The sequence below is a fragment of the Schistocerca piceifrons genome, chromosome 5, assembly GCF_021461385.2.
Source record: "Schistocerca piceifrons isolate TAMUIC-IGC-003096 chromosome 5, iqSchPice1.1, whole genome shotgun sequence".
In the NCBI taxonomy this organism is placed as follows: domain Eukaryota; kingdom Metazoa; phylum Arthropoda; class Insecta; order Orthoptera; family Acrididae; genus Schistocerca; species Schistocerca piceifrons.
In genome coordinates this window covers 507,817,893-507,844,226 of record NC_060142.1, presented here as the reverse complement: position 1 = coordinate 507,844,226, position 26,334 = coordinate 507,817,893, and the positions used below count along the sequence as shown (strand labels likewise).

Sequence of the window (26,334 nt, the reverse complement as noted above, 5' to 3'; positions counted from 1 at the left end):
ATTATTATTATTATTATTAGCAATGTTGTGTTCAATATACTACTGCAAGGCCATGGTTTGACCCAAGCAGTTTATTATTACTTTTATCATCATCATCAGCATCATATTTATATTTTAATTTCAGTACTGTAAGATCTTTGTACATCTTAGCATGGCTTCAAGCTCATATACATGTCCATCACACCATTTTCCTTTTCTTTCCTGTCATCTTTCATCCCCATTATTTTTCATGTGACAGAGATGGTTACTTAAATTCTGCACATCTTCCATGTTCTTCATCTCTCCTGAAGGAGATCTGCTTGCATAGTCAAATCTTTTAACTGACTTACCTAAACTTATTACTTGCAGAAATGGGTGAGTATAAGATGTCTTCTCATATATTTCTTCCTGCTGTTATGTCTTGACAGCTCTGTTTTGCATTTTTGCAAGGCCTCTGCTTCCTGTGTCTTCATTGCCATTACATCTTACCCCTTTCCATTACCTCATTATTCACTTATGTTCCATCTTACTTGATAGTTTCTGCTATGCTAAGCTGTTTGCTGTCATTATTTGGATCATGTATTGTAAACTAATATAGTGTGGTTACTTTTGCTTTCCTGCTTGATCTTTTCTTTATATTCCATCTGCATTATTTAAATCACACACTGCATTGATGGGAGCCATTTATGAACCACTGTCAGCTGTTGGTTGGAGAACAATTACATTATCTCTCTATGCTGCCATTTTTACAAAGTTACGTAGTAACATAAATGAAAAAACACCATAATACAAAAGCCTCCATGTAAAATTATGTATTGCACCCAATGAATGCTTACCCAGGATGTAAATACGTATTTGAGCTCCCACTGTTAGTAATTGCTCATAGCACCCACAATAATTTTTCCTAAATCTCAGAAGTGATACCCCCCCCCCCCCCCCCCAAAAAAAAAAAAAAAAAAAAAAAAAAAAAAAAAAAAAAAAAAAAAAAAAAAAAAAAAAAAAAACACCACACACACACAAATTATATGTTTATATGTTATCTACCATTTTATACGAAGCACTGGTGTGCTGATTGCACTGAACACTGTTTGTTGTTGTGGTTTTCAGTACGAAGACTGGTTTGATGCAGCTCTCCATGCTACTCTATCCTCTTCGTCTCCGAATAACTACTGAAACCTACACCCTTTTGAATCTGATTACTGTATTCATCTGTTGGTCTCCCGCTATGATTTTTTTCTCCCACACTTACCTCCAGTACTAAATTGGCATCTCTTCATGTCTCAGAATATGTCCTATGAACACATCCCTTCTTTTGCTCAAGTTGTGGCACAAATGTCTTGTCTCCTCAGTTCTGTTCAGTACCTCCTCATTAGTTACATGATTGACCTGTCTCATCTTCAACAGTCTTTTAAAGCACCTCATTTTGAAAGCTTCTATTTTTTATTTGTCTAAACCATTTATCATCCATGTTTCACTTCCATATATGGCAACACTCCATACAGATACTTTCAGAAAAGACTTCCTAACACTTAATCTATATTCGACGTTAACAAATGTCTCTTCTTCAGAAATGCTTTTCTTGCCATTGTCATTCTACATTTTATATCCTCTCTTCTTTGGCCATTATCAGTTATTTTGCTGCCCAAATAGCAAAAGTCACTTACCACTTAAAGTGTCTCGTATCCTAATCTAATTGCCTTAACATCCTCTGGTTTAATTCAACTACGTTCCATTATCCTTGTTTTGTTTCTGTTGATGTTCATATTATATTTTCCTTTCAAGGCACTGTCCATTCTGTTCAATTGTGCTTCCAAATCCTTTGCTGTCCCTGACAGAATTATGTCATTGGCAAAAAAGCTTAAAAATTTTTATTTCTTCTATCTGAATTTTAATTCCTACTCCAAATTTTTCTTTGGTTTCTTTTACTGCTTGCTCAATATACAGACTGAATGACATTGGGAATAGGCCACAACTCTGCCTCACTCCCTTCTCTACCACTGCTTCTCTTTCAAAGAGAGTATTCCAGTCAACATTGTCAAAGGTGTTCTCCAAGTCTACAAATGCTATAAACATAGGTTTGTCTTTCCTTAACCTATCTTCTAAGATAAGTTGTAAGGTCAGTATTGCCTTGTGTGTTCCTAAATTTCTCTGGAATCCAAACTGATCTTCCCTGAGGTCTGCTTTCACCAGTTTTTTCCATTCTTCTGTAAAGAATTTGTGTTAATATTTTGGAACCACGATGTGTTAAATTGATAGTTTGGTAATTTTCACACCTGTCAGCAACTGCTTTCTTTATACTTGGAATTACTACATTCTTCTTGAAGTCTGAGGGTATTTCGCCGATCTCATACTTCTTGCACACCAGCTGGAAGAGTTTCATCATGGCTGGCTCTCCCTAGGCTATAAGTAGTTCTGACGAAATGTTGTCTACCACTGGGGCCTTGTTTTGACTTAGACCTTTCAGAACTCTGTCAAATTATTTTTGCAGCGTCATATCTCCAATCTCATCTTCATCTACATCCACTTCCCTTTCTATAATATTGCCTTCAAATTCATCTCTTGTATAGACCCTCTATATACTCATTCCACCTTTCAGCATTCCCTTCTTTGCTTAAGACTGATTTTCCATCTGAGCTCTTGATATTCATACAGCTGCTTCTCCTTTCCCCCAAAGGCCCCTTTAATTCCCTGTAGGCAGAATCTATCTCTCCCCTAGTGAAATATACTTCTAAATCCTTAGATTTGTCCTCTAGCCATTCCTGCTTAGCCATTTTGCACTTCCTGTCAATCTAATTTTGTAAATGTTTGTGTTCCCTTTCACCTTCTTTGTTTGCTGCATTTATAAATTTTCTCCTTTCATCAGTTAAATTTAGTATCTGTTGTGTTATCCAAGGATTTCTACTAGGCCTTATCTTTTTACCTATTTTTGTCCTCTTCTGACTTCACAGTTTCATCTTCTAATGTTACCCATTCGACTTCTACTGTATTCCTAGCCCCTGTTCTACTCAGCTGTTGCCTAATGCTGCTTCTAAAACTCTCAACAACCTCTGGTCCTATCAACTTATCCAGGTGCCATCTCAGTTGCTGGCCTTGTTGAGGTTACAATGCCAGATCAGTCACTCATCCAGACTGTTGCTCCTCAACTAATGAAAAGGCTGCCATCCCTCTTCAGGAACCACATGTTTGTCCAGCCTCCCACCAGATACCCCTCCATTGTGGTTGCAACTACAGTACAGCTATCTGTATTGCTAAGGCATGGGGGGGGGGGGGGGGAGGAGTAGGCACAAATCACTATCTATACACAACAAACTGAAAAATTTAGAACTTGTTTAATGTAAACATTGCTGTTAACCAGAATTAACATGTGTGAGTCCAAATACTCTGATAGATTGTAAGGGGAGTGGCTACAGGATCCTCTTTTACTTTGTTTTTGATTATTTGAGGATTTCCAATTTCCTGCCTGATGCCTATTGGCAACCAGTTAAAGACTTTTGCACCAAACTATGAAACTTATTCCTAACCCTAGATGGGGATGTGTAGTTTACATAAAAATTTTTACAGATTAATACTGTTTCATACCAGCACTCGAAATTGGAGTCCTTGAAATCTTGAAAGTAAGTGAGTTACTGGAGGCCTCATATCTGTTAGATGCTGCAGCGGTGATCACAAGCTGACAGTTTGCACTGATGAGCAGCAAAGTGAAAAACTACTGATTGTGTTGATAGAGGCACCATTGAAGACTTCATTTGATCATGAGTCCTGCATATCAAGGGTAATCTAAGAAGCACCTGTTACATCAGTAAAATGTTATATTTCTACTGGCTATGATGGCATTTCTAGTAGAGTATTAATATATTGAGCTGATTTTCTCAGTCTACATTTAAACTATGAACGAGGAGTGTATGAAAAGTTTGGTGAATGGTCTCAGAAAATAAAGAACACAAAAATTACAAGTACAATGCCTTTATTGGCCTTCAAAGTAATTACAAGTAGCCACAGTGTACTTCTGCCATTGGTTATAAAGTTGTTGGAAACTGTCATCAAGTGCTTGTGGAATCACTGAAAGCACTGTGGTCACATGCTGTTGGATATCCACAACATAACAAGAGATGAGACCTGTTGCTACCGATACGATCTGGAGATAAGTAATAGACAATGATGTGGTGTTCATTGTCTTCGCCATCTCCCTTGGGTACAAATTCATGAGGGATCAAGACCGTGCTGTTGAAAAAGGCGATCGACATAGTCTTAATCTTTTGTCGAGCAATAGTTTTTGGGAGGCATGGAAGACAATGAACATCATGCTATTGACTGTCAAATGGTCTCTGGATCATATTGTTAGCATCAGGTCTCATCTCCTGTAATGATGCAGATACCTAACAATGCATGACCATGTTCCTTCAAGCGGCTAAACAAGAAATCTTTGCTGACAGTTTCAACAGCTTTGCAATCAATATAACAAGTGTGTTATAGCTAAGGTGATTACTTTGAAGGCCAGTAAAGATATTTTATTTGTAACTCTAGATTTCTTTATTTACCTAGACAGTTCACTGACCTTTTCAAATGCACCTTGTGTGTAATCTGCTATCAGCTCAGGGCATATTACCTGTCACACTTAAACATGCTGTAATAACAGCGCCAGATGCAACTGATGATAAGCAAACCATCTCTAATTAAAAAAGCATGTCACTTTTCCAGTCTTGTCAAAAATTTTCAGTAAATGGCCACAGATGCAATACTGAATTATTTTTCTGACAGGAACTTGGTAACTTCCCCTTACTATTGCTTCGGTGAAATAATTTCTGCATATGGAGCCATACAAGACCTCAAAAATGAAATCTTGTTAGAGCTGAACAAGAACACTTATCATGTTGATATATTGTGTGACCAAGCCAAAGATTGATTGTGTGGCCCACAACACTCTACTTAGCAAACTACATTCATTTTCAGAAAAAAAACAGAACACCTTGAATGACTTGAGATAGGACGTTCATATTCACAGGATATGTAAATTAGTATGTTCTGATTAGCATTTCAGTCACCTCAGTTCAGCACGTGTCCTCTTTCCTAGAAGACACAAGGCCTGCCAAGGGCTCTGATAACTTGTTCCATGCATGATGGCATCAACATGTATAAGATGCAAATGGGGTCCTGTGGTATATCCATCCATGCTGCATACATCTGGTTCCAAGGTTCATCTGTGGTGGCTAGTATTTAGTCACAATGCTGCACCCGTTGTTCACCATATCCCATACCTTTTTTATTGGGGACAAGTCTGGTCATCTGGCAAGCTGGGGCGAAAGGCTGAAATCCTGTGACACCGAGAAGGCAAATGTTTTTGCAATAACTTGTGGTCATACATTGTCTTGCTGAAAAATGGTATCTGGGAGGTTTTGAAGAAAGGGTATGGCTAAGGGTCACTGGATGTCATTCACGTAGCCTATGCGATAATAAATGGCGGCAGACTATCACCCTGTTAGTGAACAATGTGTTACTCTGTTGCACCAGAGCCAAGGAGGAAACAAATCTGTCCTGCAATGCCTTTCAGATGAGGTGTTGTACTTCTCTGCGGGTGGTCTAGTTGGTGTGACCTGGTTCAGCTCGTCGTGTTCTACAGCCTTCCATGAATCATTCTGCACACACTCGTTGCACTGGCAAAATGCTTCGTCCCACATAAGCAGCAATTTCACAGATGGATGCATCAATTCTCTCATGCCAATAATGTGTCCTCTTTCAAATTCACTGGTTTGTTGATATGGTTTGTGCAAATGTCTGCAAGACATTATCCACATCTGCTCAAGTCACAATGATCCATTACCTTCGGTTTATAGTGACAATGAGCGCTGCTGGCACATTTTTACCAGTAGGTGGTGTTGCACTGCAATATCAATGTTGACCTTGAGCCCATCTTTCAAATGCTAATCATTTCAATCATTTCTGCAGAACATAGTAATGTACATGTCCTGTGAATATGAATGTCCTATCTCTAGTCATTCAAGGTGTTCTGTTTTTTTTTCTGAACATGAGTATAAATGTTGTGGCATTAATGTCATTTCTTGTGAGTGGCTGAAGTCTTACATACTAACAGAAAGTAGAGAGTGACATAGGCATGCTAATTAAGTATTCAAGCTCAGCCTGACCAGATACAGCTCATACAGTCTGCTAGTAGCAGAAATAGATGTTAACCCCATACCACAAATGATACATTGTGGTAGAATTCTTTGGGATTCAGCTGGATACAGAATAATCTGAAGATAAATGTGTTGGCTTATTTTCACTCCCTTTTGTCTTACGGAATTATCTTCTGAAGTAGTGCACCTAAGTAAATAAAATACAGTAGCAGAAGTGATTAGTAAGTATATTGTGTAAAGTATGTAACTGTGCATCTTGCAGAGATCTCTTTAAGGATCTTGGAATTCTCATACTTTTTGACCACCATATTAACTTCCGTCTAAGCAAGAAATTGGGAAAATTGGAAGGCCTTGTTATCTACATGTCTAATACCAATGTATGGAATGTGGATAAGGAATGAAAGAGGAAGTCACCTGGTAGAATTTTGCACAGAGCATAACTTAATCATAGCTAACACTTGGTTTAAGAGTATGTGTAAGACGTCTGTAGACACCGGAAGGTTTCTGATAGATTATATAATGGTAAGACAGAGATTTAGGAACCAGGTTTTACATTGTAAGATTGTAAGACATTTCCAGGTCCAGATGTGGACCTGACCACAATCTGTTGGTTGTGAACTGTAAATTAAAACTGAAGAAACTATAAAAAGGTGGGAATTTAAGGAGATGGGACCTGAATAAACTGAAAGAACCAGAGGTTGTAGGTAGTTCATAGAGAGCATTAGGGAACAATTGACAAGAACAGAGGAAAGAAGTATAGTGGAAGTAGAAAGGGTAGCTTTGAGAGATGAAATAGTGAATGTAGCAGAGGATCAAGTAGGTAAAAAGACAAGGGCTAGTAGAAATCCTTGCATAACAGAAGATATATTGAATTTAATTGATGAAAGGGGAAAATATAAAAGTGCAGTACATGAAGCAGGCAAAAAGGAATACAACCGTCTCAAAAATGAGATCGACAGGAACTGCAAAATGGCTAAGCATAGATGGCTACAGGACAAATGTAAGGATGTAGAGGCTTATCTCACTAGGGTTAAGGTGGATACTGCCTACATTAAAATTAAAGAGACATTTGGAGAGAAGAGAACCACTTGCATGAATATCAATAGCTCAGATGGAAAACCGGTTGTAAGCAAAGAAGAGAAGGCAGAAGGGTGGAAGGAGTAGATAGAGGTTCTATACAAGGGCGATGTAGTTGAGGGCAATATTATGGAATTGGAAGAGGACATAGATGAAGATGAAATGGGAGATACGATACTACATGAAGAATTTGACAGAGCACTGGAAGACGTAAGTCAAAACAAGGCCCTGGGAGTAGATAACATTCCATTAGAACTAATTATAGCTTTGGGAGGGCCAGCCCTCACAAAACTCTATTATCTGGTGAGCAAGATGTATGAGACAGGTGAAATACCCTCGGGTTTCAAGAAGAATAGAATAATTCCAATCCCAAAGAAGGCAAGAGTTGACAGGTGTGAAAATTACCAAACTATCAGTTTAATAAGTCACGGCTGCAAAATACTAACACGAATTCCTTACAGACAAATGGAAAAACTGGTAGAGGCTGACCTCGGGGAAGATCATTTTGGATTCCGTAGAAATGTTGGAACACATGAGGCAATACTGACCCTATGACTTATCTTAGAAGACAGATTAAGGAAAAGCAAACCTACATTTCTTGCATTTGTAGACTTAGAGAAAGCTGTTGACAATGTTGACTGCAATACTCTCTTCCAAATTCTGAAGGCAGTAGGCATCAAATACAGGGAGCGAAAGGCTATTTACAATTTGCACAGAAACCAGATGGCAGTATTAAGAGTTAAGGGACATGAAAGGGAAGCAGTGGTTGACAAGGGAGTGAGGCAGAGTTGTAGCCTATCTCTGATGTTATTCAGTATGTGTATTGAGCAATCAGTAAAGAAAACATAAGTAAATTTGGAGTAGGAATTAAAATCCATGGAGAAGAAATAAAAACTTTGAGGTATGTCAATGATATTGTAATTCTGTCAGAGACAGCAAAGGACCTGGAAGAGCATTTGAATAGAATGGACAGTGTCTTGAAAGGAGGATATAAGATGAACACCAACAAAAGCAAAACGAGGATAGTGGAATGTAGCAAAGTAAATCAGGCGATGAAAAGGGAATTTGATTAAGAAGTGAGACATTTAAAGTAGCAGATGAGTTTCCCTATTAGGAGAGCAAAATAACTGATGATGGTCAAAGTAGAGAGGATATAAAATGTAGACTGGCAATGGTAAGGAAAATGTTTCTGAAGAAGAGACATTTGTATAGTTTAAGTGTCAGGAAGTCTTTTCAGAAAGTATTTATGTGGAGTGTAGTCATGTATGGAAGTGAAACATGGACGATAAATAGTTTAGACAAGAAGGGAATAGAAGCTTTCGAAATGAATGCTGAAGGTTAGATGGGTAGATTACATATCTAATGAGGAGGCACTGAATAGAATTGGGGAGAAGAGGAATTTGTGGCACAACTTGACTAGAAGAAGGGATCGGTTGGTAGGTCACATTCTGAGGCATCAAGGGATCATCAGTTTAGTATTGGAGGTTGGCAGGTAAAAATCATAGAGGCAGACCAAGGCATGAATAAACTAAACATTTTCAGAAGGATGTAGGTTGCGGTAGTTACTTGGAGCTGAAGAAGCTTGCACAGAATAGAGTAGCATGGAGAGCTGCATCAAACCAGTCTCTTGACTGAAGACAACAACAACAACATCATGCTCTGCAACAGGACATTGTGAGTTGCCAGTATACAGCCTGTGCCTATCCCCATTCATCCTAATTGATAATTTGGTGGTACTCATGCTGATGTAGAAGGCTGAACAGTGTTTACGTAACAGCTGTTAAGTGACGTGTGTCACTTCACAGGTGGCTCTCCCTTTGGTAGTATATGTTTTGCCAGTTACAGCACTGCTACATGTGGTGGTAGGATGGTGCAGAGGGCATGTCTTGCTGTGGCGATGGTCACAGGGGTAGGACCCATAGGGTAGGGAGATGGGTGCAGAATGAGCCTGGGGTCTGACAAGAATATTGTGGAGATTGGGAGGGTGACAGAAAACCATTCTATGTGTGGGGGGCAAAATTTCAGACAGAATGGATCTCATTTCATGACATGATTTCAGGAAGTCATGGCCCTGTCAAAGTAGCTGATTAAGACATTCCAGACCAGGATAATACTGAATCACCAGAGGTGTGCTCCAAAGTTGTTTTTTGGAGGGGTCAGCAGTACCAGGATTGGATATGATGGCCCGGGAAATAAGCTTTTTAATGAGGCTGGTGGGATAATTATGTGCAGTGAAGGGTGAGGTGAGAGGATTGTGGTTTATTGCTGTAGAGAGTCTACATCCAAACAAATACGTTTGCCTCAGATTCCAAGGCTGTATGGGAAGGAGTGTTTCACATGTAAAGGATGGCAACTGTCAAAATGTAAGTACTGTTGTTTGCTGGTAGGTTTAATGTGGACGAAAGTGTGTAGATGGCCTTCAGTGAGGATGAGATTAACATCAAGGAAAGTGGTGTATGATTTCTAATAGGACAATGTGAAATTTAATTGGGAGACAGTATTCAGAGATTCCAGTAATTTTAGCAGGTCAGCCTCATTATGAGGCCATACAGTAAAGGTGTCATCAGTGTATCTAAACCAAACCAGGGGATGAAGACTTATGGATCCCAGGAAAGTGCCCTCCAAGCGACCCCTGAAAAGGTTGTCATAGGAAGAAGCCATCCTGGTTCCCATGGCCATACCCCTGATCAGTTTGTATGTTTGCCCATCAAAGGTTGAAGTAGTTGTCGATAAGTACAAAGTTGATTAAGGTGAGAAGGAAGGATGTCATATGTTTGAAATCAGGTGGGCACTGACTGAGGAAATGTTCAGACGGGCTTAAGATGATCTAGGAAATGGTTGGTTTCTTTGATGTAGGAGGGGAGTCTTTGTACTATGGGTTTCAGGAGTTGACCAACTAAGGCAGACCTACGTTTGGTGGGTGCTTTGAAGTCAGCAACTATAGGGTGGCCAGGATGATGGGGTTTTTGGATCTTAGGAAGAAGGTAAAAGGTGTGTATGTCTGGTGTGGGTGGGATGAGAAGTTCTATGGATGGAGGTGTTAGTCCTTGTGAGGGCATGAGGTTTTAAGGACGGACTGCAGGTCAGTTTGAATCACAAGGATGGGATCTGGATGGCAGACACTGTATGTAGAGGTGTCAGACAGCTGGCGTAGACATGCATTAATGTACTCCTTTTGGTCAAGTACTACAATGGTAGATCCTTTGTCTCCTGGGAGGATAATGATGGAGTCATCAGCTTTTAGGGAATGTAGAGCCTGGAGTTCTGCAGAGGACATATTAGGGTCTTGTTGCAGGGACCTGAGGAAGGGTTGGGAAGCAGTGCTGAATGTTAGGAATTCTTGGAAGGCTTGTAAGGGATGATTTTGAGGTGGTAGTGGTGGCGAATCAAGTTGGGATCATGGTCTGAACTGTTCAAGGCAGGGTTCAGTTTCAGGTTTGCTGTTGGAAAGATTTTGGGATTGGCTTGCAAAGTGATATTTCCAATGGAAATAACGTGTGAAGGAAAGTGGGTTCTTCTCCAAAGCAGCATGATTGAATGCTGGTTTAGGGTTGAAAGTCAGACACTTACATAATACAGATAATTCAGGAGGGGAGAGTGCTTTAGATGAGAGGTTAAGGACACTGTATTATTGTGACTGGTTCATGTCATTATGGGTTATTCCTGGTCTGGGAGGCAGTGGTGAAGGCTGTGGTATGTTAAGGAGCTTGGCTAACCTCGGTTTGTAGGAGAGGAATGGTGGTTGATGGTGTGACTGTTGGGAGCTGCAGACAGACAGGAAGGGAAACACCACTGTTCATGTAGTTTAGGAGAAGGTGGGATAACTTTTTGAGGTGAAGTCTGGCATATTATTGCAGTTTGAAGTTGATTTGGCAGATGATACCATTCAAGGAAACACGAGGGGAAAGTAAATGCGGAATTTTGTAGAAGGAGAGAAGTCTGGCAGAGTGGAAATTGGCTGATGAGGCATATAAGTCACAGATTAACTGGGTAAGAGCAAGAAATTGCTGTATTTGAAACTGTAAAAGAGCCTGGTGTAGATTAGGATTACATCCAGAAACAGGGACTTTCAATGTTAGGCCTTTTGGAGTAACTCCAAGGGACAAGCAGGTTTCAAGAGACTGAATATGGGACCTTTGCTTTGACAGTGCAAAAGCATGTTTTTGAAAAGAATGTATGTAATATGAGACGGGATTTACCATGGCAAGAGAGGAGAGTTTGGAGAGTTAGAAATGTGGGAGTGGCACAAAAATAATAAAGAAGCTGAGGGTGGAAAATATAGAAAAACAAAAGAAAAACAAGGAAAAACTTCAAAAAATCAGAAAAAATTCGTACGAAAATTGTTAATAAGAGGTAATAAGTGGGTGATCTATATGATACGAAAGAAATGATTGGAAAACAAAAAGGAAAAATCGATTGGGACAGTCATGAAAACAGACAAAATTTTAAAACCTCGGTAAACAGAAAGCGAAAATCACAGGAGACGATGTAAACTACTGTATATACTGTCAAAGGGAGAGTCACCTGTGAAACGACAACGTCTTATGCCAGCTGTTGTGTAAATACTTTTCGGCCTTCTACATCGGCATGACTATCACCAAATTATCAATTAGGATGAATGGGCATAGGCATAGGGAACTTGCAATATCTTGTAGCAGAGCATGCGCTATAACATGACAATCGTGACCTCAGTGCCTGTTTCACCACACATGGAATCTGTATTCTTCCGCCAGACACCCGTTTCTTAGAGCTCTGCAGGTGGGAACTAGTGCTACAACATGTCCTTGGTTCTTGCCACCCACTTGTCTTTAATTTATGTTAATTTCTTCTGTGTCAGCATTTCTTCATAGTTTCTACTCTTTGCTTCACTCCTTTTAGTTTTCTACATCTTTCATTGTCTTATCCATCTATTTTTCACCACCCTCCTCAGGTTTTCAAATCTTGTCCAATGCAGTTCCCAAGAGTCAGTCTTTTCTTCTCATCCTGTGCAGTAAGTCTTCCCTGACCGCAGTTATGGGTGACTTTCCCGAAATATTCACCTTTTCCTAGACCTCTCCAGTACTTTTACTTCACCCCTCTTCCTTCCCCTTCAACTGTTCTGCCTGAAGAAGGAGCCACTGGCTCCAAAAACCTGCCAATAACAACCATCTTTTATGTGTGTGTTGTGCCGCTGCTTGGCGAGTAGATTTTTTATCCATTCAGTTAAATGATTTTGGAGATTTGATGTTTCAGCGTATTCCTGATGGTCGTATGGGAAAATCCCCACTTCATTGCTACCTCAGAGATGCTGTGTCCCATAGCTCGTGCACCAACTATAACAGTTCAAACTCACTTAAATATTGATAAACTGCCTTTGTAGGAGCAGTAACCAATCTAACAACTGCACCATACACTTGTTGTCTTGTACAGGCGTTGCCGACTGCAGTGCTGTATTCTTCCTGTTTACGTATGTAATTGAGTACACATGCCTGTACCAGTTTCTTTGGCACTTCAGTGTATGAGCAATCAGAAAACAGTCCAAAGCACGTTACTTGTATGTACAGTCTGATAGTCCACACTTCAGTGTATGATCCATCAGAAAATAGTCCAAAGCATATTACTCATATCTACAGTCTGCTAGTCCATATTATAGCTTGTCAGGGCTGAAAAATAAATATCTACTGATTCTTTTAAGGGAGAGAGGACATAATGATGAATAAGTACATGTTCTCTTTTTACAGTCATAAAGTTTATTAAAAAATCTATTGCTCCAAATCCACAATCTCATTTATAAAGTACATAAAGTTTTTTATTGTTCTAATCAGCACTTTGCTCAGTGCAGTACCTAAATCTCTCAAAACTCGAGTACGTATAAATTCCTATTCTGTGGCTAATTATTCTAATAATTCAGAGTATAGCATGGGGATATAGAATATGGGCAATGCATAAAACATGCTAGACCAAAATGAAAGAGGCTTTTAATTATCTGAAGTTCATTGAACAGTCCTATAAAAGTGTAATCTTAAAGTTTCCCTCTACCACTCAAAAGGCATCCGTACCCATCCTTCCAAGGCTAGCATTCTTGGATGTGGATAACATCCCAACACACCCCATCACTAAGCTGTTCTGTTTGATGGTGACATGCACTGTTGACATAAGGTAGTGAGCAAAGAAACCCATAAGGCAACTTCAGAGTCGCTGAAATACTCTCTGTTCTATTAGGAATGGATTGAGAGATGGAAAAATCATTTTGAACATGTCAATGCCCCTGTCTCAGCACTCAAAAAGTGCCATCTTCTAAATTGCTAAAACTTTCCCTTTGTATCAATACTAATTTTTCCTACTGTCGATCCATGTTTGTTTCAATATAATTTTTATATCATAATAAATATAGTTTGTTCAATTTTTAAACTAGAACTTCAAGTGGTCTTTACCCTCTGAACTGTCCATTCTGTCGTCACTGCACCCTTGTTAAACTAACTGTATCTCTTTCAAACTTGGTACATCATCATCATTTCCTATAGAGAATGTGGTACTGTAATTTGTATACTCTAGCTTATTCCTAAATAGTGAGTAATCTACTAAGGTTTTCTGATTTTTAGTTCAAAATTTACATTTCATTTAAAAACTCAAAAACTATTAAAAATAACTTCTTCAAACCTGCTACATCATATTTTTATATATACTCAGAGGTGCACTCGGTCTTATCTTGCTGCTGGGTGGAAAGATAAGAGAAGCCCCTCTCTCCCCACTAGCTTGCCATTGTTACTAGCCAGCTAAGGCACTTGCTTCTCCACAACAATTGTATAGAATGATTACATTTTTGTCCTAGGCTACACTGTCCGAGACAATTATTCCATAGGCCAACACTGACAGATACCTGTAAATGCAAAGTATGATGAATTGAACCTCGTAATTACTTTGTTTACATTGTGATTCAGTTTTAACCTGCTATCCAACTAGAACCTAACAAATTTTACAAACAGTGCATGACTGTGACAGACTGTTTCTGGTGCTAGCGGCTCATAACCATCTCAGTTATCATGAAAAGAACTGTTATAAAAACTTTAAAGTTATTCAGCAGGTACTACTTCTGTATTTTATACATGGGCCATGTGTGGCTCCAAAGAGACAATGAAATAGTGCAAAAAGTGGCTGTTGTGCACTGCTTACTCATTGATTGGTCTAAAATAATAAATAAAAGAATATGCACTGACAAAAACACTGTTTTTTGCTACAGACTTTAACACTAGCTTTCAGTTTTAGACATGGTTCCATAATTATATACTATGGAAATATTTAAATGATGATGTACTGTATGTGATGTAATTATTATAAAACTATAGATTAAATGTGTCTAATAGGGATATTGAAAATAAACAAAGAAGGGCAACTGGAATGATGACATGTTTGTATGACCCATGAGAGAAAGTTGTGAAAATGCTGTAAAGCCTGAACTGCTGACACTTGAAGATAGATGCCAACTATCCAACAAAAATTAACTTATGAAGTTTCAAGAACCAGTATTTAGTGAAGAATCTAAGCATATTGTACTGTCGTCAATTTGTAGCTTCTATAGGGACCACGAAGACAAGATTAGACTAATTACTGTATACTTTTTTGGCATTGTACTTTCAGCGTTCCATATGCAGATGGGGTATGAGATACAATGGAAACTACTATCTGACATGCATTTCACAGTGGATTGTAGAGTATGAATGAAGATGTAGATACAACTGTAGCATAAAAAATCACAGATTATACATTAATGGAATGAGAGTATTATGAAAAGGATAGATTGCTATTCATCATGTAGAAAACAGCACCATGTTTGGAACTTTGCATGTAGATCATATGACTGGTTTCGTAGGTAGTCCTGTCTTTGATGGGAAAGGATAGAATCACTCATCACCTATCACATCAAAGGCAAAGCTGTGTGTGAAACTAGTCCTGTGATCTACAAGCTAAGCTGCAATCACTATACTGCATTCTATGTGGGCATGACAAACAACAAGATGTCTGAAACTTCCTGGCAGATTAAAACTGTGTGCCCGACCGAGACTCGAACTTGGGACTTTTGCCTTTCGCGGGCAAGTGCTCTACCAACTGAGCTACCGAAGCACGACTCACGCCCGGTACTCACAGCTTTACTTCTGCCAGTACCTCGTCTCCTACCTTCCAAACTGGTCGTGGTGTGTGTGTGTGTGTGGGGGGGGGGGGGGGTCTGATTCAGAAGAAGGCCTTTTGGTTGAAAGCTTACTCATTTGGCAGGTTGTTTTTTTTTTTTTTTTTTTTTTTTTTTTTTTGCCCGTCTACAACTTCATATCTCCACTATATGGTGAGTAGCAATCTATCCTTTTCATAATATTGTCATTCTGGGAACAAGATGTCTGTCCACATGAATGGCGACCAACAGAATGTGGCCAAGAAACAGCTGGACCACCTAGTTGCTGAGCACACTGCCCAACACACAGTACTTTATTTCAATGACTGCTGCGTGGCCTGTGCCATCTGGACCCTTCCTTCCAACACCAGCTTTTCCCGAATTGTGCAGGTGGGAACTGTCCCTGCAATTTATCCTACAGTCCCATAACCCCCTGGACTTCAGTCTTTGTAAGTCCCTGTCCTTCACCCACCCTTCCTCTTCCCTGTTCACACTCCAGCACTACACAACCTTCTACTTCACCAGCACATCCACAGAACTTTTACTTCTCTCCTTTTTTGCTCTCTCATCCTATCCACCCCCTCCCCTTGGCCTCCGTCTAACCTCCTGACTGTACATAACTGCCCTACCCTGTCCTCACTTCATCCCTATATGCTCCCACAAGTAGCACTTTACTGTCCCCCACCCCTGCCCTGTTATCCCTCCCCCTCCCTGCATTGAGCCGCCTCCTCACTGAAATATTTAACAGCTAAGTTTCTTGGAGTATTCATGGAGGGTTAATCTAAATGACTGTGAAGGTTTCATTTCATGTAGAAATACAGATCTTATTTTATGGTGCACCATACCCCATAAAATATTTTGAAAAAGAAAAATTCTTTTACATGTATTATAAATGCTCACTGTGTGTACTCTTTGTCTGTTTACTTACATCCAAGCAATAGTTCATCTCTTCCACATACTCTCCAAAATACCAACAGTGATGTTTAGGAAGGCGGCTCAGATGTGCTGCACTAGTTCCAGAATATTTGTCAGTAAAGGAGGAATAAATAATTGATCTAGAACTTCCCCCTACACAAAAGGATCACATGGTGTTCGGTCTAGTGAACTTGGTGGCTAGGCTAAGAACATGTAAGAGGATACTGTCCATCCCCTTGCTGATCCATTGGTGTGGTAGTGATTGCTTTAAAAATTCTATGATTTCTTTGTGGAAATGAGGTGATGTGCCTCCTTGTTTCAGTCTGCAATCATCACTGTTGTTATTCTGCATTCATATCCAGGTATGACAGACCTGACACTGTCCAGTGAGGAAGAACAGGCCTTCGGCCTTCATTTTTACAACAACACAGAATGCACTCACTTTGACATCCATGTGCCCCACACACCAAGAGGGTTTTCTGTTCCTGGACTGCAAAAATTTTGTCTACTCTTCTTTCCAATCACATGAATGCTAGCTTCATGTCCAAAAACTAGCCCATTACGAGATCAGTCTTCTTCCAGTCATTCCGGTAGTGGGATACGATAAAGTTTGAATGTAGTGTAGTGTAGCTGTTTCTGGAATAGTGGAGTGGTTGTTATATTTGTATAACAGCAGCTATGACCATGTATGTTCTATGTTAATCATCCAAACTTCATCACCAAATCTGTAATAACTCTTTTAAATCCAGGAATGTTATTTCATTTACACCACATTTGAGGAATGAACTTTCCACACTAATTGTGACTTAGCATTTAATGTTTTTTCCTCCATTTTAAATACATCAACATCTTGTACTAACTGAACATCTTAATGCTTCTGTATACAAAATCAGTATTTAACTTGAAAGTTCATCTTACTTCCATTACAATGTTTTTTAATTGATGTAAGAGTTCTTGGGAGGTCAGCTTATCTCCAGAGCTGGATGGCAATCCATTGAACACTTATTTCCACATCCAAGCAGGTATCTCCTCTCACTAAGTTTCAATGACCGCTGTCCCATGGTGAAGACATGTGTTGTCCCTCAATAGGGCTCAACACAAGCACAGTATAAATAAAACGAATGCATAGTATCTGCACATTTACTAGGCATATTATTTTATGTTATTAATTTCCTGCAATGTAAACAACTTTTGCTGCAAGTACTATTCATCAGTAAAAATACCTAGGGATACACATCACTTGTCTGCAGTGTTATGTATCACTGCAGTACGCTTTTGTTATTACCAGTTACAGCGTGATGCAGTTGCAAGCAATATGGCATAATCCGTAGTAAGGTGCATTCAGTTTCTTGTTGTCCACTGATTTGACATTAATTTTAGATAAATGGCCTATATCCACAAAGTCACAGTAACATCTGCAAATGAAATTGTCAGAGGAAGGGTCCTCCCCACATTTCATTCAAAACTGACTGTTATGGTAGACTGATGCTTGTGATATTCAAAAGCACAAATGCTTTCTCGTTACCACTGGCCAGCATTTTGTAACTACTTGTATAACTGTCATCTGACTGCAACTGAAGCATTTGCAGATGCAGAACAAAACATCAACAGTTTGCCTATTCATTGCTGCAACAATAATAATCATAATATGTTTTACATTGCCTACACTCACACACACACACACACACACACACACACACACACACACAAAAGCCCAAAAGTCAATTAGAAAAACTCTGTTAAATTAAAGGAAAAGTTCAACTGAAGAAAGTATTTAAATTATTAGGAGACAGAATGGCTTTCCAGTAATTACCTTCAAATATATGAAATTCCTGCTATCGGGAAAATAGTTGAGGTTGGGGGAGAGGAGAGGAGAGGAGAGGAGAGGAGAGGAGAGGAGAGGAGAGGAGAGGAGAGGAGAGGAGAGGAGAGCAGAGCAGGATGTGCTTTGTATTTATTATTCTTGGTGCATTCTATTCACCAAAGGTTCTAAATTAGGATGTTGTTGTTGTTGTGGTCTTCAGTCCTGAGACTGGTTTGATGCAGCTCTCCATGCTACCCTATCCTGTGCAAGTTTCTTCATCTCCCAGTACCTACTGCAACCTACATCCTTCTGAATCTGCTTAGTGTATTCATCTCTTGGTCTCCCTCTACGATTTTTACCCTCCACGCTGCCCTCCAATGCTAAATTTGTGATCCCTTGATGCCTCAGAACATGTCCCACCAACCGGTCCCTTCTTTTTGTCAAGTTGTGCCACAAACTCCTCTTCTCCCCAATTCTATTCAATACCTCCTCATTAGTTATATGATCTACCCATCTAATCTTAAGCATTCTTCTACAGCACACATTTCGAAAGCTTCTATTCTCTTCTTGTCCAAACTATTTATTGTCCATGTTTCACTTCCATACATGGCTACACTCCATACAAATACTTTCAGAAATGACTTCCTGACACTTAAATCTATACTCAATGTTAACAAATTTCTCTTCTTCAGAAACGCTTTCCTTGCCATTGCCAGTCTACATTTTATATCTTCTCTACTTCGACCATCATCAGTTATTTTGTTCCCCAAATAGCAAAATTCATCTGCTACTTTAAGTGTCTCATTTCCTAATCTAATTCCCTCAGCATCATCCGACTTAATTCGACTACATTCCATTATCCTCGTTTTGCTTTTGTTGATGTTCATCTTATATCCTCCTTTCAAGACACTATCCATTCCGTTCAACTACTCTTCTAAGTCCTTTGCTGTCTCTGACAGAATTACGATGTCATCGACAAACCTCAAAGTTTTTATTTCTTCTCCATGGTTTTTAATGCCTACTCCGAACTTTTCTTTTGTTTCCTTTACTGCTTGCTCAATATACAGATTGAATAACATCGGGGAGAGGCTACAACCCTGTCTCGCTCCCTTCCCAACCACTGCTTTCCTTTCATGTCTCTCTACTCTTATAACTGCCATCTGGTTTCTGTACAAATTGTAAATAGCCTTTCGCTTCCTGTATTTTACCCCTCCCACCTTCAGAATTTGAAAGAGAGTATTCCAGTCAACATTGTCAAAACCTTTCTCTAAGTCTACAAATGCTAGAAACGTAGGTTTGCCTTTACTTAATCTTTCTTCTAAGATAAGTCGTAAGGTCAGTATTGCCTCACATGTTCCAATATTTCTACGGAATCCAAACTGATCTTCCCCGAGGTCGGCTTCTACCAGTTTTTCCATTCGTCTGTAAAGAATTCAGGTTAGTATTTTGCAGCTGTGACTTATTAAACTGGTAGTTTGGTAATTTTCACACCTGGCAACACCTGCTTTCTTTGGGCTTGGAATTATTATATTCTTCTTGAAGTCTGAGGGTACTTCGCCTGTCTCATACATCTTGCTCCCCAGATTGTAGAGTTTTGTCAGGTCTGGCTCTCCCAAGACCGTCAGTAGTTCTAATGGAATGTTGTCTACTCCCGGAGCCTTGTTTCGGCTCAGGTCTTTCAGTGCTCTGTCAAACTCTTCACGCAGTATCGTATCTGCCATTTCATCTTCATCTACATTCTCTTCCATTTCTATAATATCGCCCTCAAGTACATCGCCTTTTATAGACCCTCTATATACTCCTTCCACCTTTCTGCTTTCCCATCTTTTGTTAGGACTGGGTTTCCATCTGAGCTCTTGATATTCATACAAGTGGCTCTCTTTTCTCCAAAGGTCTCTTTAATTTTCCTGTAGGCAGTATCTGTTTTACCTCTAGTGAGATAAGCCTCTACATCCTTACATTTGTCCTCTAGCCATCCCTGCTTAGCCATTTTGCACTTCCTGTCGATCTCATTATTGAGACATTTGTATTCCTTTTTGCCTGCTTCATTTACTGCATTTTTATGTTTCCTCCTTTCATCAATTAAATTCAATATTTCTTCTGTTACTCAAGGATTTCTACTAGCCCTTGTCTTTTTACCTACTTGATCCTCTGCTGCCTTCACTACTTCATCGCTCAGAGCTACCCATTCTTCTTCTACTGTACTTCTTTCCCCCACTGCTGTCAATTGTTCCCTTATGCTCTCCCTGAAATTCTGCACAACCTCTGGGTTAGTCAGTTTATCCAGGTCCTATCTCCTTAAATTCCCACCTTTTTGCAGTTTCTTCAATTTTAATCTGCAGTTCATAACCAACAGATTGTGGTCAGAGTCCACATCCGCCCCTGGAAATGTCTTACAATTTAAAACCTGGTTCCTAAATCTCTGTCTTACCATTATATAGTCTATCTGATACCTTTTAGTACCTCCGGGATTCTTCCATGTATACAACCTTCTTTTATGATTCTTGAACCAAGTGTTAGCTATGATTAAGTTATGCTCTGTGCAAAATTCTAACAGACAGCTTCCTCTTTCATTTCTTACCCCCAATCCATATTCACCTACTATGTTTCCTTCTCTCCCTTTTCCTACTACTGAATTCCAGTCACCCATGACTATTAAATTTTCGTCTCCCTTCACTATCTGAATAATTTCTTTTATCTCATCATACATTTCATCAATTTCTTCATCATCTGCAGAGCTAGTTGGCATATAAACTTGTACTACTGTAGTAGGCGTGGGCTTCGTGTCTATCTTGGCCACAATAATGCGTTCACTATGCTGTTTGTAGTAGCTTACCCGCACTCCTATTTTTTTATTCATTATTAAACCTACTCCTGCATTACCCCTATTTGATTTTGTATTTATAACCCTGTATTCACCTGACCAAAAGTCTTGTTCCTCCTGCCACCGAACTTCACTAATTCCCACAATATCTAACTTTAACCTATCCATTTCCTTTTTTAAATTTTCTAACCTACCTGCCCAATTAAGGGATCTGACATTCCACGCTCCGATCCATAGAACACCAGTTTTCTTTCTCCTGATAACAACGTCCTCTTGAGTAGCCCCCGCCTGGAGATCCAAATGAGGGACTATTTTACCTCTGGAATATTTTACTCAAGAGGACGCCATCATCATTTAACCATACAGTAAAGCTGCATGCCCTCGGGAAAAATTATGGCTGTAGTTTCCCCTTGCTTTCAGCCGTTTGCAGTACCAGCACAGCAAGGGTGTTTTGGTTATTGTTACAAGGCCAGATCAGTCAATCATCCAGACTGTTGCCCCTGCAACTACTGAAAAGGCTGCTGCCCCTCTTCAGGAACCACACGTTTGTCTGGTCTCTCAACAGATACCCCTCCATTGTGGTTGCACCTACGGTACGGCTATCTGTATCGCTGAGGCATAGGATATGATTAACAAACTATGACTTTGGTTTTTCATCATTACTTGAAAATTAAATTGCCACAGGTAAAGCAAAGTTGTAATGTACTCATGGAAATAGTATATAGAAATAGTACCACACAATATTAAGTTGGAATTCAGTATGTTGAAGTAGTATGCTTTATATCTAGACATGAAAACTAAAAAGCTGATAATTATTTTGAACTTTTCTATATTTGTAGACTTCCATCCCACTGACATACATGCCAATATTCGTACCCTTTTGAGGTCTGCTGTGAGGAAGAGACTGATGTCTGATCGCCGAATTGGTTGCCTGCTTTCTGGTGGCTTAGATTCCAGTCTTGTTACAGCACTGCTTGTGCGTTTGGCTAAAGAGGAAGGCATTTCATACCCGATCCAGGTAAATTTATTATAAATGTAAATCAAAGGCTTTAAAATTGTTGTTTAATTATGTACGCAGGTTAAACTGTCTTTAAGTATAGTTTTGTGTCAGTAACAAATTAAGGACTTTGCACTGTACTATTCAGTGGCTTCAGTTGCTTATGAGGACACAGTCTTTAGCAAGAGTGGATATATAAAACTATGAGATACCTTGTGTATTATTAATGTCTTTTATTACTTACTTTAATTTCTCTTCAGAAGTAAAACAAGGGCTGACAGTTTCCAGAAAATAACAGTGTTCAACATTTTGAAGCTAGCGAGACTAAAAGTTATAAATATCCATGAAAAACTACATCATGGAAACCCTGCATGCAAAATTGTGTTGGGACAAAGACATGTGACTTCCTAGGCAAACAGGTATCAGACTGTTATCTGCAACAGGCTTTTGGGGCGGAGGTCTTAGGTATAGTGGTTCTAAACACTGTGTGAATTTTGCATGCAATATAAGAGACGTACATAAATATCACAGTTAACACATGTGAATGACACTACAGAAGGTCAGGTCGATACCAGATTAGGGGACTGCCACAGTCAGTGTGTGGTGATTTAGGAGCTGATTGTCACCTGTATCATTATTTCATGACTGTGGAAAGATTCTGGGAGAGAGGAAATATTCAACAGCAGTGCAGGAAAAGGTGACATACCCTACAATTCAGCATGTCAGTGTTAGGATTGTTAGTTTGCCTTTAGAACTACAATAGAGCAGTGCAGTACCTGCACTGGGTAGAGAAACTGCAGCAGCCTCTAAGTCAGATATTCCCTGTCAGAGTGTGTGTCATCAGCTATAAAAGATTTTTCTGTAGGCTCAAGGACATGCCATCCCCGTCACATAAATGCATTCCAGGGCTTAGTGATGTGGAGTCATACTCACTGTAAGAATATTGAGGTTGTATTGTGTTCACAAATCAGTTGCAATTTAGCATGGAGAGTGATCCTTTCTCTTTTTATCTGGTGTGCTCCTGAGACACTTCACAACTTAAAAAAGGGAGAGGGGAAGCTCTGTGTTATGTGTATGTTCACCTTTGCACATATTTCCTGAGGCTAGTGTGATATTTCCATTAGTGCAGTTACTCTGAACATGTTTGGGTTAGATTCAGAGATTTTGCATCAGCATTGAACAGATCAAAAGCTTTACATACTGTTACATTTATTTAACATGTCAGACAAATGCCTATATATGATCATATCCACTCAAAAAAGAAAATGCGTGACCACATCTGTGGAACCAATTAAATGCAAACTGGAAGTGGATGGAAAAATTATTCAGCAGATAGTGACATTTAAATATCTTGGTATTGAACTATACAGCAATGGCAATGTTGAAAAGGAAGTTAGAGAACAAGTAACAAAAGCAAACAAAGTTGCAGGGTAGTTAAATGATTCTATTTGCAAAACAAGCATATAGGAAAAGGTGCAAAGGCAAGAATATACATAACGGTAGTGAGACCAATTATGAAATACACAGCTGAGACAAGACCAGAAACTTCAAAAACAAAAAGTCTTTTGGAAACCATGGAAGTGAAAATTCTGTCAGTGATTACATGGAAGACACTGTGAGATATAGAGAGAAGTGAAAACATTAGAAAAGACTTTGAAGTGGACTCCATTAATGAATGAGTGAGTACGAAAGAGAAAGCATGAGTGAAACAAGCACATATACAGGATGGATGAATGGAAGATTATGAGAATAGAAGTAAATAAGAAATAAATAGTAAAAATAGAAATAAATTAGCAGCTGGTAAAAGAAATATTGGCCATTCAAGCAAAAGATGGAGCGACAACCTCAGTGTAGACTGAGGGCTACTAAAGGAAACTGGCTTTAGCCTATGAAGATAGGAACAAGAAGAAGAAGAAGAAAAACTTTTCAAATGTATTATGCTTCATGAGAAATATTGTGCAATATGTGGACTATATCATTTCCAGCCCCTCACATGCTTCATTGAATTATGGTCTTTTGGCTTTTGTGTTTGCTATTGTGTTTAAGTACTGAAATGAGTTCAAAAAAGAAGAAAGCTCATTCTTATTAGAGTGCATCTAAGTGCTGTCATGCTGAAAAGTATCTGAATGACCTGAACTATGTTCTGCCCGATTTTCATGCAGCCCACATAATGTAACTTTCTTGCAGGTCCTCTAACCTCTTTTTGGTACAATTGTTTGACTATGCAGAATGGTTACTGCATGTGACTACTGGAGAACATTTCTCTGTGTGGCAGTAAGTCCAGAAGTAAGTTAATAACATGATAATGCAAGTATCAGAAAACATTTTATTACAGATGAGACAGTCCTTGCTCAGAACTAGATTTTTTGTGAATAAGATATTTAGCAAGAATATCTGGTTTTCCAAAGTTCTATGATAATTCAAAGTATTCTTGCTCTCCAAAAGGTTTTTCTGGCCAGCAATAAACCTTCATTTATTTGACACTTTATCTGTTTAGTAACTTTCTGTTACTCATGGTGGCACATCACTCTGTGTGCGGTTCCTAAATTCACTTATCACCCCTAACATATAATAAGATTAAAAATCTGAATTATTCTTGCAGAGCTAGTTGTGGATGTGTTTGTATTTTAAATGAGATGACAAACTGTTTTGTTCTGGATATGGATTCAAACCCAGCACCTACAGCCAGTGCTAAATAACAAAAGTTTCTGTGCCTAACTGAGACTTGACATATGACTGATTGTCATTGCTGACTGGGCAGAAAGAGATGTGAAATGTCTAATTTTTAGCCTGTATCAGCAAATTGATCTTGAACTTACACGATGAAAGTTATTGTAATGGACTAGGGCTCCTACCCAGTAACTGTTCTCCCAATTATCTTACCATGAAAGATCTTAAATACAATTTCATTAACAAGTAACAAATTTCAAATGGCAAGACATTAAGTTGTGCTGGACAGGGATTCAAACTCAGAGTCTAATCACATTGGTAAATAAGCACAATGAAACGTCAGACATCATCGCGCGAGGTGGCGCAGTGGTTAGCGCACTGGACTCGCATTCGGGAGAATGACGGTTCAATCCCGCGTCTGGCCATCCTGATTTAGGTTTTCCGTGATTTCCGTAAATCGCTCCAGGCAAATGCTGGGATGGTTCCTCTGAAAGGGCACGGCCAACTTCCTTCCCCGTCCTTCCCTAATCCGATGAGACCGATGACCTCGATGTTTGGTCTCTTCCTCCAAACAACCCAAAAAGGTCAGACATTGAATTTTTTCAGCAGTAGGAAAATTTTGAATATTTTAATGATAAGATGAGTGAATAATTTTTTCCTTCCAAGAACTTGAACCTAGCACCTATCACCACTATTTTCTAGCCACAAATGGACATTAAAATAGATTTCTTTGCAAGTAGTGAGATGTGCTCATGTTTGAATTAGAAATAAAGTGATGAAGAGTTCATTGCTCACTTGGAATTCAACCATGCACATATCGTCATTGACTACACCTGATGAGATGCTAACTATCAAATTCTTTTTCATCAACTAGGAATGGCAGATTTGAATTAGAAATGATGTTACAAACAGTTCTGTGCCTGACTTGGAGTCAGAAATGTCACCATTTGTTTTTGTTGTCACTGCCCAAACACATGTTAAGAATCAAAATTGTTTTCCACCACTAGTTGGGTCTGCACTTCCTAGACCTTAAAAGGATCTCATGAAAATTTTGAAGTCAGCTAGGATTCAAACTCAGTCATATGACTTATGTGGAGACCTTGAAGAGTTTGGAATCTTGGGCAGACAAGAAATTGATTAAGCTCATGAAAAGGAAGATCCGAGTTTGAATCCCAGTCCAATACCAACATTGTCAATATCCAAATTTCAACTAGAAGATGGAATAAGTTCCCAGTGACCTTACGTGACGATTGGTTCATTATCTAAAATAAAATTACTCCTGTAATAATGACAGAGTATTATATTCCCTACTTCTCCTTGACATGACATAACATAACCTCTAGTTGGTATCAAAGGGACATGTTGTTTAATGTGAACTTGGAACCAAAGTGCAGTCCTATGTTCTTCACTTGGCATCATCAGAAGTGGTTAGGGTCATTTTTCCTGCCTCTTAAATGCTGTTGCCTGAAGTGGCAATTGAATACAGACCTTGTAACACTCCAAGAGTAATTTTCTCTCTTCCAAATTGACTTTATTGATGCTGGTCTCACTGGTAATCAATTGCTCAATACTGCCTTTTTGTTGATATTTGTGAATTTCTATTTCGTTATCATACTGGATAGTTATGGAAATATTTGGTATGTTTTTTATACAAAAATATGTGCATTCGAAAAAACTAATTATCAAAGTATTTTCACATTCAAATTAAACAAAATTGGAAAAAAACATAATTATTAATGTAAAGACATATTATTTATTCCAATAATGCATGAATCTCAGTTTTTCTACAGCACA

General features: G+C 39.0%; 1 protein-coding gene across 2 annotated transcripts in view; it reads left to right on the top strand.

The window, feature by feature from the left end:
- LOC124798242 (asparagine synthetase [glutamine-hydrolyzing]) overlaps positions 1 to 26,334 on the top strand; it is a 227,438-nt gene that overhangs the window by 105,467 nt on the left and 95,637 nt on the right. For both annotated transcript variants that reach the window (XR_007016927.1, XM_047261559.1), the window contains exon 6: positions 21,713 to 21,891. Coding sequence is in view for 1 of the 2 variants with exons in the window: in XM_047261559.1 (XP_047117515.1) it covers positions 21,713 to 21,891 (179 nt within the window). In the remaining variant the exon portion in view is untranslated. The remainder of the gene's footprint in view (positions 1 to 21,712; positions 21,892 to 26,334) is intronic.